The sequence below is a fragment of the Myodes glareolus genome, chromosome 11 (genome assembly GCF_982192425.1).
Source record: "Myodes glareolus chromosome 11, mMyoGla1.1, whole genome shotgun sequence".
NCBI lineage: Eukaryota > Metazoa > Chordata > Mammalia > Rodentia > Cricetidae > Myodes > Myodes glareolus.
In genome coordinates this window covers 72,179,605-72,195,555 of record NC_142036.1, presented here as the reverse complement: position 1 = coordinate 72,195,555, position 15,951 = coordinate 72,179,605, and the positions used below count along the sequence as shown (strand labels likewise).

General features: G+C 41.6%; 1 protein-coding gene across 10 annotated transcripts in view; it reads right to left on the bottom strand.

The window, feature by feature from the left end:
- The window catches only part of Hectd1 (HECT domain E3 ubiquitin protein ligase 1), an 88,022-nt gene that overhangs the window by 59,246 nt on the left and 12,825 nt on the right, over positions 1-15,951 (bottom strand). For 9 of the 10 annotated variants that reach the window (XM_087911806.1, XM_087911811.1, XM_087911808.1 and 6 more), the window contains exons 3-9: positions 7,150-7,384; positions 5,286-5,513; positions 4,116-4,397; positions 3,750-4,020; positions 2,406-2,482; positions 2,226-2,324; positions 51-165 (exon numbers count right to left, since the gene is read on the bottom strand). In XM_087911806.1, the coding sequence (XP_087767932.1) occupies positions 51-165; positions 2,226-2,324; positions 2,406-2,482; positions 3,750-4,020; positions 4,116-4,397; positions 5,286-5,513; positions 7,150-7,384 (1,307 nt within the window). Of the gene's footprint in view, positions 1-50; positions 166-2,225; positions 2,325-2,405; positions 2,483-3,749; positions 4,021-4,115; positions 4,398-5,285; positions 5,514-7,149; positions 7,385-15,951 lie in introns of those variants that run through there. The other variant, XM_087911815.1, reaches the window with a different exon arrangement.

Sequence of the window (15,951 nt, the reverse complement as noted above, 5' to 3'; positions counted from 1 at the left end):
TAAGTCTGTGGAGGGGAAGCTGAAGGCCTGGGACAGCACACACAGCTCACCTGGAGACTGAAGAATAGCTACTACTTCACTGTGGCCTCTCTCTCGAGCTTTATCCAATGGTGTTTTCCCGTCTTCATCTCTTAGATCCGGATTTGCACCATGCCGTAAAAGAGTCTTATGAAGAAAAGTGTTTAATTTAAATTCAACAGCATTTCTTGTATCATTCAGCTCTACAGCTGAAAGGTTTTCCATACGCTGGAGAGATGGCTAAGCAGTTAAGAACACTTACTGGGTACAGTTCCCACAATAACACGTGGCTCATAACCACCTGTAATCAATCTGGTTGCAGAGATCCTATTCCCTCTTCTGACCTACAACAGCTCCTGAAAACAAGTGGTACATACATACATACACTCAAGCACACACAGACATATAAAATAAAATAAAATAAATAAAATAAAATAATTTTTAAAGGCTTGCCAGAACTGGGCAGTGGTAGCACATGCCTTTAATCTCGGCATTTGGGAGGCAGGAGGACCTCTCAGTTTGAGGCCAGACTGGTCTACAAAGTAAGTTCAAGGACAGTGAGGGCTAGTCATAAAAACTCTGTCTCAAAACAAACAAACAAACAAGATAAAAAGCTTCCCAGAATTAATCTTACAGACACTAATACAAACCTCACTCTGTACCTATTCCTTTAAAGACTGATATCCATATCTCAAAACCTATAAATTTCACTTGATTATTTACTACCCCTCAAATAAGATGTACTGAAATCTGAATCTGTCACACTCCCTCTCTCCTCCCAGTTTTTGACTTTAACAGAAGTACTACTCGGCCTATGTGCTGGCCATCAATCTCACAATACAATGTCAATTACCAATTCTTCGACCAAAACATCGAGATCTGTCCTTTCCACTATTCCTATTAAACATTTTATAACCTCATGATTATTTAATCATAATGTTCAAACACTTTTTTCGATGACAGAATTGATACAATTTAAAAACACCTCAAACAGAGCTGGCACCAAATGTTCTACACTAGGTTTGATGCTCAGAAGGGGAGTGAATGGAGGGGAAAGGATTCTCTCTAAAACAAAAACTCTAAGTGTTTTGCTTACTGACTGTTACCAGTATCAGTAGAGGCCTGGCTCCCTCTAAAATCTAGCCAGTTCAAACTGCCAGACTGAGCTGGAAGAGACCGGCTCTCTAGTGAGAAGGCCACTCCTGGGTTACTACCAGAACACTCTCTCTCCATGAGATGGTTGGCAGTAACAGCAGCTGTCCCTCAAACACCTAAGATGCACTGACTATTACACTGATCAGCGTGTGTTATCTTTTCCTAATTCTCCCAACAATTCGGACAAAACCTCAAGACAAACTTAAGAACAGCCGTTTTTATACACGGGCTGACACTTGAATCCAGCTATACCTGACCTCAGAGCATTCTAGTCTTTCATTATGCCACATTATGTCACAATCAACAGACTAGAGCCCCCACCACATACCTGATACGAACACCTTCATTCCATCTCCTTTTTAATGGTTTATTATTATTTTAAGTATATGGGCATTTTGCCTATATGTATATCTGCACCATGTGTGTACATGATGCCCGAGGAGGCTGTCAGATCACCTGGTACCAGAGACACAGACGGTTGTAAGCCGCCACATGGGTGTTGAGAAATTGAACCCAACTCCACTGGAAGAGCAGCCAACGCTCTAAGTGCTGGGCCATCTCTCCAGCTCATGAATTTCAGTTTCTCAAAGTATAGAAAGGAATCTCAAAAGTGGAAAATACTAATATTTTTTCTTAAGAAACACTGCAAACAATTTTTAAAAACTAATTAAAACCAGTTATTCTGGAAAATGGGAGAAATCGATGTAGATAGCACAGAAATAATATAAACTTATCAGAATGATATTTTTTGTCATTCTAATTTCTGAATCACATAGTTGTTAGAAATCCATGCTTTTAACAGCATGGGGCTGGTAAGACAGCTCAATGGGGAAAGGGGCTTGCCACCAAACCTAGTGACCCGTGTTCCGCCTCTGACCGGCCTGATGGAAAGTGACTCCTGAGAGTTGTCCTCTGACCAACATACGTGCCATCACATGCACATGCAGACAGACAGTCTCTCTCTCTCTCTCTCTCTCTCTCTCACACACACACACACACACACACACACACAGAGCACAAGATAACAACATTTTGAAAACCCTGGCTTTTACCTTTGCTACTTGAGGTCTTCCAAAACACGCAGCATAGTGTAATGATGATGACCTTTGGCCTCTATTTATATCAGCACCTCTCTCACAAAGAAATTCCACCTGGAATATGACAAAAAACCACAAAGTTGCTCTAATAATCCTTCAACACTGAAATTCACACACCACCTTTTACTGGCTTACCATTTCCTGAGTTCCAAATGCAGAGGCCCAGTTTAACAGAGTCTGACCCACATCATCCATAAAATTTACTTCAAAGGCTGAAAGTTGAAAAAACAGAAAATCTTTTGTTTTTAAGGACAATAAAACACTCAACTTTTCTAAAGTTTAAACAACTCTGATTGCTATGAATATTTCATAAGTACAGAGATAAGATTTTTACATATTTGAGTCCAGTATAAAGCAATAAACAAGCAGAAAACCTAAGGTCAACTAAAAAAAAGTATTATAAAAAGGTTAAAACAGTCCAGGTATGGTGGCATGCACCTACAACCCCAGCATTCATGAGGCAGAGGCAAGAGAATCAATCACTAGGAGTTGAAACCAGTTTAGTCTACATTGCCAAGTTCCAGGCTGGTCAGAGTCGCAGAGTAAAACTGAGAAATGAGGGAGGATGGAGGCACTGAATCACTGAACGATTACATGGTTTTAAACATTAAAAACAAACATGAAACAAGGATGGAAAAACAGCATGACTCCTTTGAGAAGCTCACATCTACCTGTGCATGCATCTTACTTTCTTCTTGGGCACCCTTCTCTTAACCTTAGTACTTAAAATCTGTATCAAAATTCTATAAAAAGGGCTAGAGAGACGATGCACAAGAGTTCTTGTTGTGCTTTCTAAACACCAAGGTTCGATTCCCAGCAGTCACAGAGCGGCTCCCAACCACCTAGAACTCCAGTTCTAAGGAATCCAACTTCTGACCGCTAACTGCACCATCACACTTACATACATGAAGGCAAATAAACACCCATACACATAACAAAAATAAAAATGAATAAATTAAAAGAACTGGTCAGGAATCTTACTTTCAGATTATAAAATGGGTAAATTTCCAACTTTATAGACACTCAACTTCCTCAGTGAACGTGCACTCAAGTACTACCGCGCACCAGGCGGTAACTGCACAGCTACACATAGGAGAGACTATTTAAACAGCTAGCAAGCTAAGCATCTGGTCCAAAAACTATGAACTAGAAATGGCCTATGGTTCCTTATCTTATGGCATTTATTTATTTATTCATTCATTCATTCATTCACTCATTCATTTATGTGTTTTGTTTTGAGATAGGGTTTCTCTGTGTTTTTGTTGTTGTTGTTGGTTTGTTTTGTTTTGTTTTGTTTTTTTGGTTTTTTGAGACAGGGTTTCTCTGTAGCTTTGGAGCCTGTCCTGGAACTAGCTCTATGGACCAGGCTGGCCCCGAACTCACAGAGATCTACCTGCCTCGGCTATCAAGAACCAGGATTAAAAGGCATTGACACCATACTTGGCTATGGTTTTTATTTTTAAGAGAAAAATGTCTGACCTCCTGTGTCAATTGCATCTATGAGTGCATCAGTATCTTTACTTCGAATACAGTCTATAAGCTGCCGATGAGAGCGTTCCCCAGAACTATCCAATCTTCGTAGTCCTGGGATTCTGCCCGTAGATCCAGCACTAGACTTGGGCAAGGCCTTTCGTCCTTCAAATAATAGCACCAAGAGGAGGTCGACCAAACGCATGGTGTCAAGCACACATCTTTCATCACCCTGCAATGCACTTTCAATAGAATCTGGAAGCTCTGACCTCAGAAGATCCTAAAAAGAGAATGGAGAAAAACATCTAATATTTGCATCATACAAAGTGGCTTTTTCTGAATGGATAAAAGGCAAGGCATGAGAAGTATTCTTACGTGTGTGACCAGTGGAGAGCCTCTGCACAGTGTTGAGAGAAGACTGACAATCGTCGACACCTGGTTACTCAACTTGGAATCTGCAGTTGTAGAGGGGGCTCCCGTGGTGCTGCGGCCTGGTTTGCATGCTGAAGATGGTCCTGACACGGTACCACCAGCAGCTGCCATTCGTGACAACAGCTCTTCAGTTAACCCATGCTTGGCCAAGGGAGCCGGATCCACTCCACGACGAGTAAACCGGTCAGCTAGTGATGCAAAACAGCGCAGAGCTCCATCTGAAACCTAACGGTGCAGGAGCAAAGTAGGTAACACATCCTCAGGAGAGCCAGCATCAAGTCATTTCCATACAAACACCAAATGGAAAGCAGCTAGGGCAAAGAGATACTTTATCTGAAGTATCTAAATTTGAATGGCAGTTCCACTTTCCCTTTATCTCATGATCTGAGAAAGAAATGTACCTGTCAAAGGCCTGTGTCCTCATCTGCAAAACAGTTTATTAATACTCCCCATAACCCATCTGTGTGCTCAAATGAGGTAGGGCATATAAAGGAGGTAAATAGACAGTAATTACGCTGAAATATAAATTGTTATTATGTACAAATTGCAGGTGAGATAATATCTAAGTAGAAAAAAAGGCATGAAAACTAGTTTTATTTTTTAAAGTATAGCAATTCAACAAAACCTTACAAATAATATTATATAAATACTAGGTTACTTTACTTTGGTAAGATCTAGCCTATTGTATTCAGTAAATACTGTACTAAGTCAACAAAATGTTACTGAATACAAGTACAGCTAGAAAAATGGTTATCTCTGTAACATTTAAATTTTAGTAATTATATCACTGTCATAATTAAACAGGTTTGTTTTGTTGGTTTCTATGACAGTGTCTCGCTGTGTGACTCTGTCTGGCCTGGGAGCACAGCCCATAGACAAGACCAGACTCAAACCCAAGATCTGCTTGTCTGTTTTCTGAGTGTTTAGGATTAAAGGCCTGGACCACAACGCCCACCTTAAAACACCTTATTGTTCTTCCAAAAGCTTATGGTGTAGAAATATTAGATAAGTAAGCCAAGTGAAAACCTCAAATTTTAATCTACCACAATTCTAAAGAGGGAATATTACAAAATTCTTTCTGAAAACTCAGTGGCTACAATACAATTTACTTACCTGATGGTCTTCATGTTTTAACAAACTAGACAGAGACTCTACACAAATTTCTAAAGAAGAATCCTGAGGTTCCATTTTGCCACAGAGTCTTGAGACCACAGCCATCGCAGAGTGTAAGGTATCTTTATGAACCAGGTGTCCGCTGTCACGAATGAAGGTAAGAACACAATTCAAACCCCCAGCCTCAAAGACTGCTCCTGACTCACGAGTGCATATCAGTTCCAACACCTACAACAGTGACACAAAATTAACAGAGGAAGGCAACACTGACTGTAGTTGTCAGCATCACAGAGAGCAGAACAGACTCCAAATGTAAGAGCGACATTCCAAACGGTAAGGTGAAACAGTGAAATTAAATTTTCTATCAACCTTATTTTTATTTAATCCAATATATAGAAAGCATTATAAATGCAACCTATAGTCAATGAAAAATAACTGATATAAGTCAGGTGGGGCGGTGCAAGCCTGTCATGTCAGCACTTGGGAAACTCAGGCAGAAGGATCGGGAACTCTTGGCTGCATAGTAAGGACAATGCTAACCTATGCTACATGGGGAAAAGAGAGAAAAGAATGAAATGGTCAATAAAATCAGACCTCACTCACCAGGATTGGCGTTTAGAGCTGTAAAGAAGTGATATCATGTGACCCTGTCCTGGCTGTTTTCAGGAGAGTTACACAAACAGCCTTGACTTCAGTGCTCTTAGAAAGCGCACCTGTTGCTACCCTTTCTAGGAGCTGCTACTCCAGGAAGACAGCTGAATTGGAATCAACAGTCAAACAAGGGTCTCAGGCTTCCTTTGGTCACTGTTTTTCTATTACCAGTAATAGGAGTTTAAAATATACACCTTTCAATGCTACAAAATACAAATTATGCAACAAGAAACAGCATGCATGGCGCACACCACAAATAAAGCTTTCTAAAGGAAGTTAAAGGCAAGTAGTACTCTGTGATTTTGAGGCCAGCTGGGGATACATAGTGAGACCCTATTTTCAAAACAATCAGAAAAAGAAAAAAATAAAATCAATCAGAACCAAATCTAAAATGTAGAACATTATAAAACATAATGGACTACATAGAAAGACCCTGACTCAAAAATATAAAATAAAACAATATAATATATATAAACATGCTCACTAAATATTTCTAATAAACTACTGACTTGATACTGTGTGTGTGTGTGTGTGTGTGTGTGTGTACACATGCTCTCACAAGTGCAGGTACCCTGGAGATCAGAAGAATTAGATTCTCCTAGAACCAGAGTTACGAAGGGCTAGAAGACACCCAGTGTGGGTGCGACGAACAAACTCAGGTTCTCTGCAAGAGCAGCAAGTTCTCTAAATTGCTAAGCCAGCTCTGTAGCCCCTAAAACAGTTTACTCTAGAGATTATAGCAAAATAGCTAAGTCCGAGGGTTCTAAAACCAGACCTCTAAGCTTTAAATCTTGGCAGGGTCACCACTACCTGCTCAGTGTACTGGTTTTTTGCATATGTAAAGTAGATATGATGTTAATGGCAGCACCTACAGAACTATCCTGAAGAGTGCTTACAAGACTGCCTGTATGGGTGCTACTGTTGCTTGTCATGATGAGCTTTGCCACTGTTTGTATACACAGAAACTCTGGGCAGAAGCATGAGGAGCTTCTCTCAAGCCTAGTGACTACCGGAACTGAGCAGCAGGAAGCATAACAGGCAAGCATCTCACCCCACAGCTGCCATCCAGCGGTTTCATCCCCAGCTCTTCCAGGGCTCCGGTACCACCTGACTGTCAATTCTAATGCTTTGCACCGCTCTCAAAAGAATGGTGGCTTATTTCTACTTTCTCAGTGAAACTTTTTATTTTCCAAATGATGTAAGTAATATTTACCTTTACACATTGTTCAGCTAAATCTCGGCTGGTCCTGTTGTTAAGTTCAACCACCACCAAACGATTACAAAGTGCTTTTATAGCTCCGTCTACTCCTACAATCCTTCGGGTGCATTCTGCAGACACATCCAGGTAGTATGTTATGGCTCGGGCTGTCACCTCTAACACATTGTCTGGGGCACTCTCATCAAGAAAGATTTTGCAGAGAGCTGGTAGGAAAGTACGAGGGGGGCATCTGTAGTGGAAGACATCATAATATGATTAGGATCGACAAACAAGATATTAACATTATGCTTAATGTTATATGTAAATATGAGGTGGTATTTCCACACTGCTTCTGTTTCCACTATAATACAACAAATCTCATCACTATGCAAATAGCGAGTTGGAACACCTTACAGCAACAGCACTAATTTGAAATCCTACTCTCCTCCAACAATTAAGTATTCACGGTTCCTTACATCTAATAAAACCAGTGCACACCACAGTTAATGTCTCTATTTCAAGACCAGGCACTGGTTCACGGTCTTTTTTAATGACATTCATTGTTTACTGGCATGTGCGTGTGCATATGCATGTAGGTGCACATGTGCCACAGCTCAGAGTTAAGGGTCAGAGGACCACATGTGGAATCAACTCTCGCCTCCCACCATAAGCGTCCAGAGCAACAAACAGAGGTCATCAGCCTGACGGCAAGCACCGTTCCCTCTCCACCACCCCACTCGCCCCAGTCATGGTCTAGATGGCCAGGCACAGCAGGAAACAGCAGTTCTGCGGTCTAAGTCTATTTGCTCATGTGTAAAGTAAAGACAATATAGAAATGACATCATTTTACATGGTTATCATAAAGGAGAAATTAAAGCAATTTCAGCACCTGGCCCACAATAAACTAATACTATCTCACTTCCCCTCTTTGAATAGTCCAATGCTTGTTCATACACTTATATAAGATACTTTTTGTTTTGTTTTTTAAAGATTGATTGATTGATTGATTGATTGCGTATACAATGTTCTGCCTGTATGGATGCCTATATGCCAGAAGAGGGCACCAGATCTCATTATAGGTACCTGGGAGGCACCATGTGGTTGCTGGGTACTGACCTCAGGACTTCTGGAAGAATAGCTAGTGCTCTTAACCTCTGAGTCATCTCTCTAGCCCGATACTTTTTGTTTTTGTTTTTCGAGACAGGGTTTCTCTGCATAGCCCTGGCTGTCCTGGAACTCGCTCTTGTAGACCAGGCTGGCCTCGAACTCACAGAGATCCACCTACCTCTGCCTCCCAAGTGCTGGGATTAGAGGCGTGCGCCACCACTGCTTGGCTAATATACTTTCATTAAAAACAGGGAGCTGGAGAGATAACTCAGTGGCTAACAGTTCTAGCTGCTCTTCCGGAGGACCTGGGTTCAACTTCCTGCACCTACAAAGCAGTTCACAATCATCTGTAACTCCAGTTAAATGTCCTCTTCTGGATTCTGCAGGCTTTATATATGCATAGCGCACACAGACATACATGCAGGAAAAACACATGTATACCCAAAATAAAATAATTTAAAAGAGACGAATGCAGACCAGAGTGAGCGAGGTATCAGTGAGAGCTCCGGTTCTATGGGGCTGGATGGATGGCGCAGTCCTGAGACTCGGCTCCTAGCACCCACGTGCTGGCTCACAACCACTGCTAACAACAGTTCAAGAATTTGATGCCAAACAAAACTAAACAAAAAAATTACTGTATAATAACTGTTCTTAATTTCATTTTTTTATTATATTGATTTTATTCATTCATTGTCAAAAGGCAATGGAGTTGATTCTCTTCTTCCGCCAAATGGGCACTGAGGATCACGCATGTAGTTACCCTTGGCAGCACACGTCTTTACTCACTGAACAATGTAGTAGGCCCTTCTTTTTTTTTTTTTCTTTTGCTTTTCTTTTTCTTTTTTAAATGACAGAATCTCACTACATACTGGCCTCAAACTCTTTATATAGACCAGGCTGGCCTTGAACTCACAGAGATCTGCATGCCTCTGCCTCTTCAGTCAGTGCTGGGACTAAAAGTGTGCACCCCCACAGCTGGCAGCCCTCTATTTTTTTCATACCTGATAACTTAGATGATTTTTAATTTAAAGGTCCAGAAGCAGGGACATTATAAAAGATTTTAGGTGACTTTTTCACTCAGTGACTAAGCAATCAACTTTAAACACAAGTGATTTTTACTAGCCAGAGCATGGACAACCTATGACAATATAGTCTGATATATTTCCAAATCAGCTATTTAATACTTTGAGGCAGATTACAGGAATGCATCCCCTAGTTCTTAGGTAAGGTAACAATCTTGCCAAGAATTATCAGAATCTAAAGCACTGTTGTTCTCTGCATATGCAGTTAGTAAAACAGAGACAAAACTGTAATAGAATTGATGCTACCCCCAAAACATTATAGTCTAAAAAATGTGTTTTGTTAGGCATGGTAGTACACTCTTACAATCTAGCACTTGAGACTGAAGGAGGTTAAGAACCTAAACTATATAGTGAGATCTTCTCAAAAAAAAAAAGAAAAAAGTTTTAAGACAAAATATTTAGGGGGAAGGAATGTAGCTTATTTGGTAGAACGCTCACCTAGCACAGATGAAGTCCTGGGTTCAGTTCCCAACTCTGTATGACACCAATGTGACGGCATACACTGTAATCCCTGCACTCAGAAGGTGGAGGCAGGAGAGCCTTGAGACTTCAAGCCATCCTGACTACATAGGGAGCTCTAAGCCAACAGGGCTACTTGTTTCAAGAAGAAAACTAGAAACAGAAATGTTTAGCATAAACTTACTGTCGTGGTTTGAAGGCTCACGTATTTGGATGTCTGGGTCCCAGCTGGACTGCTTAGGAAGGTTAGGAGCTGTGATCTCCCAGCTGAGAAGGTGGATCAGCGGGGGCAGGCTTTCAGGTTTCAAAAGCCCAAGCCAAGCCCTGTCTCTCTGTCTCTGTCTTGTGGAGAAGATGTAAGCTCTCAGCTACTGCTCCAAAGGCAGGCTGCCTGTCTGCCTGCCATGTTTCTCACCTTAACGAACCCCCTAAAACTGTAAGCCAGCCAATAAATGCTTTCACTTGTAAGTCACGTTTGCCATGGTATCTTTTCACAGTGCTAGAACAGTAAGACACTTAATAGGGAAACAAGCGGTTTCTTTAATTTATGAAATGATGCTAATGTCTGCTGTGTCCTCCAAAACAGGAAGAACCTCTGATCAAGCACTATGAGAAACCAGTTTCAGAGAGAGGTGCCAAGAATCTACCCCAACAGAGAGTGCCGCCCGTCTAGCAGTGCACACCCTAGCTGGGTTGCATACATAGAACCCAAGGAAAAAGAAAGACAAAGCCCATGAAGCTTTAACATCAGACATCTAATTCTTGGTGTGGTTAACTTTTTTTTTTTTCAGGAAAAAAAAAAGAAACTAAGATGCTCCACACAATATACAGCTTAGTTTATGCCAACCATAATGAAAATCTGCTTCGTATATTTTCTTCCCCCTTTCAGTTTCCTGAGACAAGTGTTTACTATGCAGCCCAGCTGGCCTGTAATTAACCATGGCTTGGATTCCAGGGTTCCAGGCAAGCTTCACCATGGCTTTTGTTTCATGAGATTTTCAGGGAAAGTACCAAACACCTGGTGTGCATGTGAGATGGTCTCTAGTTATCTCTATCTCTGTCCACTTTTCTCCCTCTCTCACCCTCAAACAGGGTTTCTCTGTGTAGTCTCGGCTGTCCTGATCTGCCTCTGTAGACCAGGCTGGCCTCGAGATCCACTTGCTTCCCAAATGCTGGGATTTAGGTGTGCGCCACCACACCAGGCCCCCTTACTTTTCAACACTAAGGCATTAGGAGTGTATTCACAGGTATTTAACTTTACTAATTAGGGAAACTGAGGAGGTTTCAGTGGTGAAGTGCTTACCACATAAGCATGAGAATAGCAGTTCAGATCTCCACCAGCCAAGGAGAAAGCCTGGCCCCAAGAGCACTGATGAGACACAGCTGGGGATCTCTGAAACTTGGTAGCCAGGTAGATTAGCCAATCAGGGAATTATTTGAGACTCTGTCTCAAAAAATAAGATGGTCTGAGAAGGACACCAACATTAACCTGAGGTTTCCATAGGTACATACCTCTCCCTGACACACATACACATAACACAGAAACACACACAAACATACACAAAACACGCTAACATTTTTAAGTTAGCCATCTCTCCAGCTCCGACAAAACACTGTTACTTAATAGGTAAAAAAATTTAAAAAAAAATACAGGCTGGGCAGTGGTGGCTCACGCCTTTAATCCCAGCACTTGGGAGGCAGAGGCAGGCAGATCCCTGTGAATTCAAAGCCAGCCTGGTCTACAGAGCAAGTTCCAGGACAGGCTCCAAAGCTACACAGAGAAACCCTGTCTCAAAAACAAAACAAAACAAAAACAAAAAATACAGACTAGCTGAAAGGACTCTAAACCAATTCATTGACTGGATGTGTAATTTGGGGTTTGACTGAGGTAAAAGCTACTGAGGAAGACTGTCAGCATCAACACTGGGCCTCCATATGCATGAAGGTTTTTATTACAGAGATGAACAGAAACGAAACGTTAAAGTCTTAAACCTACCCCTGGCACAGTGACACACACCTGTAATTCCAGAACTCAGGAAGTTAAAGAAAGAAGATCAAGAATTTGAGACTATCTTAGCCCACACTGTGAGCTCAAAGCTAGCCTGGGTTACAAAGGAAATTCCTGTCTCAAGAAACCAAGCATGCCAGGCAGTGGTGGCACACAGCTTTAATCCCAGCACTCAAGCGGCAAAGGCACAGAGATCTCTGTAATTTCAAAGTCAGCCTGGTCTACAAAGCGAGTTCCAGGGCAGTTAGAGCTACACAGAGAAAAACTTGCCTTGAAAAAACAACAACAACAACAACAACAACAAAAAGACAAAAAACTATTTTGATCACAATGATATGAAAGCAATACATACTCAGGAGAATGCCTAATGCAATTTTTGAATGCTGACCTTTTCCTGGGCTAGAAATATCCTCTTGTGTTCTGCAAAGGCCACATTAGCTCCCAGTCAACCACAACATCACAACATCATGAGAGTAAACAACCCACACCATATAGTCTATCCTTTCTACCAAAGGAAGTTAGCCCAACAAGAGAGCCTGCTGCTCCTTTATGCTAATTTGCCAATTGCACAGACTGTAAAGTAAACTTCCACCAACAGGATGAGCCAATCACCACCTAAGACAGGAAGAAAAACTAGAGACCATTCTGGCCGGGCATGCCTGATAACTGGTCTGAGTTTGGCACACCCTTTCTGCAAATAGACTGCCTTGCTGAGTGATTTTCATTTTGACAATATATTTCTTTATATAACACCAAAAATACACATTCCTAACAATCTCTTTGCTACAGTACGGATACCAGTTAGTTTGGATGTGTTAAATGCATTTCTAGCTGACGTTATTTTCAACTAACAAGAGATTTACTGGGCCACAACCCCATCTTAAGTCAAAGAGTACCTGTAATTAGTCCATCACAGACCAGTTAAACTTTGGTGGCAATCAACATGGCATAAGCGTATTACAGCCTATCACATTCCACGATTACAGACACAGACGCTGGGTGGATTGCAAAAATCAACTACCTGAGGACTCAGAAAACCGTCCAACAACAGAGGGACTGGAAAGGAGATCAGAACAAAAATATAGCATCTGAGGTTGATTTCAACCTTTCTTCAGAAAACTTGCTTCAAAAAAAAAAAAAACAACTTTTTTTCCTCAAAAAACTCATAGAGCTGGCTTACACACAGTTCTCACTCAGAGTGAGTGCTGGAAACTGAGCTAGAACCAAACTCCATTTCATGTAAGAGCAATGCACCTTCCAACCAGAGCCATCTCTTCCTTCCTTTTCTCTTTTCTCTCACACTTCGGCCTCTACTTATAGCTTAGCTCTGGACTGTCCTGAGGTTCATGTAGTCAAAGCATGATGGACACTGTAAAGTATTTAGGGGATAAGGCCCAGTAGAGGAAGCAGGGTCACCACTGGCAGGCAATTGCAGAGACTATTAGGGCTCCGGTCCTTTTCTTTAGCTTCCAGTTCCGCTGTAGTAGCTCACACCTTTAGCTGTAGTAGCTCACACCTTTAATCTCAGAACTTGGAAGGCAGAGGCAGGCAAATCTCTAGGTTCAAGGCCAGTCTGGTCTACTATAGAGGGAGTTCCAGGAAAACCAAGGCTATACACAGAAACCTTGTCTTGTCCTAAAAAGACCAAAAAGAAAAGAAAAAATTCTTTTAACTTCCAAACTGTCACAGGAGAACAGCTATGCTCTGTCCTGGGATCCCTGACATTATATTCTGCTGGTCATTGGCTCTGAAGCAATAAAGCCAGAACATGTACTAAACTCTTCACACTGAACCGATAAACCTTTCCTTTCATGCTGGTCTTAAGAATTCTGCTATGGGACTAGAGAGATGGCTCAGTGGTTAAGAGCACTGATTGATCTTCCAGAGGAACTGGGTTCATTTCCCAGCATCCACACGGCAGCTAACAACTGTCCGTAATTCCAAGATCTGACACCCTCACAGAGATATACATGCAGGCAAAATACTAATGCACATAGAAGTAAAAAATAAATAAAAAAACTTAAAAAAAGAGAATTCTGTCACAGCTATAGAAAGTTAATATACCTGTGGCAAAGCCACATCCCAAGCCTGTGTGGCAGAAGAACACAACAAACGGTAAAGGAAAAGAATCTTAAAGCAAGGCAGAAGACGTGGGGAGATTTCTCAGTGCTTTCTTCCTAATCTGGATCCAAAGCTGGCTCCAGCACACGCCTCGGAACCCCTGGAAACTTAGAATAAGGCTCCTATGATCCAAGTGTTATTTTTAACTCCCCACACCTATTTTCTCACCACTTTCATCCTGAGGGTGACCACTGTGGACACGGGACAAAATAACAGAATGGAGGGCAGGGCAAAACATGGATAAAATCTCAACAGTCCTAGCTTTCTAGTTAGAAGACTGATTAAAAGAGCTGCGGGGAGCTAAGGGGTTAAAGGAAGGAGAGAAAGAAAAAAACTAAAAAAGGAATCCCTGGGAAGCTGGGGGGAGGTCGAGTGGCTAAAAGCACTTGATGTTCAGTGTTTAATACTCAGGTTCAGTTCTCGACACCCACATGGCAGCTCACAACCATCTGCAACTCCAGTGTCCAGGGGATCTGATGCCCTCTTCTGGCGTCTCTGGGTGCCAGAAACACACATGGTGCACAGATGTACATGCACATGTAAAATAAATAAAACTAAAAGGGGAAAGTGAGATGGTTCAGAGTTAAATGCCAACCCTGATGATCTGAGTTCAGTCCCTAGGGCCCCAAGGTAAAAGAAAAGAACCAGGGTGCATGTACACACACGTAAACATACATTACACACATACACACACACTAAGATTTTGTAAAATAAATAAAAACAGGATTTAAAAAATCATGCACCACGAAATTACTACTATAATGAAATAAAGTTAGAGGCTTATGTTTATATTTACAACATTAAGACGTGGTAGGTAAGCATAAAGAGAGACATTACAAATCAGAAGTGTTTCTCAGTGGTTACTATGTTGGATCCGGAGAAACCCTGTTTCAAAAAACAACAACAACAACAAGAACAAAAAAGCCACAAAAAGAGTGATGGATGTAATTTTATGTAATTTTACTCTCTGCGTGTGGAAAATCAATTTTACCAGCACCAAAGAGAAGGTCTTTTTTCCAATGTATGTTCCTGACAACTGTCACAAATTAGTTGTCTAGGGCTGGAGAGATGGCTCAGAGGTTAAGAGCACTCACTGTTCTTCCAGAGGTCCTGAGTTCAATTCCCAGCAACCACATGGTGGCTCACAACCATCCATAATGAGATCTGGTGCCCTCTTCTGGCATGCGGGCATACATGGAGGCAGAATGTTGTATACATAATAAATAAATAAATCTTTAAAAAAAAAAAAACAATTAGTTGTCTATTTAGATAGTTCACTTTGGCGATCAACTTAACTGGACCTGAAACCAACTAAGACAAAAACTCTGGACACAGCTGTTAGGGGATTTTCTTCATCAGGTTATGCAAAGTAGGAAGAGTCACCCTAAATGTGGGTACCACTTTTCCAACTAGATAAAAAGAAGTCAGAGGTAAAAAGCCTTTCCTTTTGCCTGTTCCCAGAAGGTCCCCTTCCCATAGAGCTAGCAAGTACAACTATCTGTTGTACTACTGCCACTTTCTACTGACATCAGTGTCTTTAACCTTCTAACATAAACTGAAGACCAGGGGTTTCACGGGAGTCTCTGCCAGGGCTTCAGATCAGCCTGGGACTGTTGAGGCAACTAGACAGACTCAGCCTCTCTGGTGTGAAGACCACCACTGTTGTACTTCCCAGCCTATAATGTATTATACTCTACCAGTTCTGTCCCTAATACACTGGAGCTATATAGTTGATTTCTGAGCCCTCTATTCTATAGTTTACATGTCTGTTTTTGGAGCAAGACCATGCTGTCATTATGGCTCTGGAGTATAATTTAAGCTCAGTTACTATGGGTCTCCAGCCTTGCTCATTCTGCTTAGGAATACTACAGCTCTTAAAAGTCTTTTGAAGGGGGCTAGAGAGATGGCTCAGCGGTTAAGAGCATTGCCTGCTCTTCCAAAGGTCCTGAGTTCAATTCCCAGCAACCACACAGTGGCTCACAACCACCTGAAATGAGATCTGACGCCCTCTTCTGGCCTGCAGGCAGACACACAGACAAG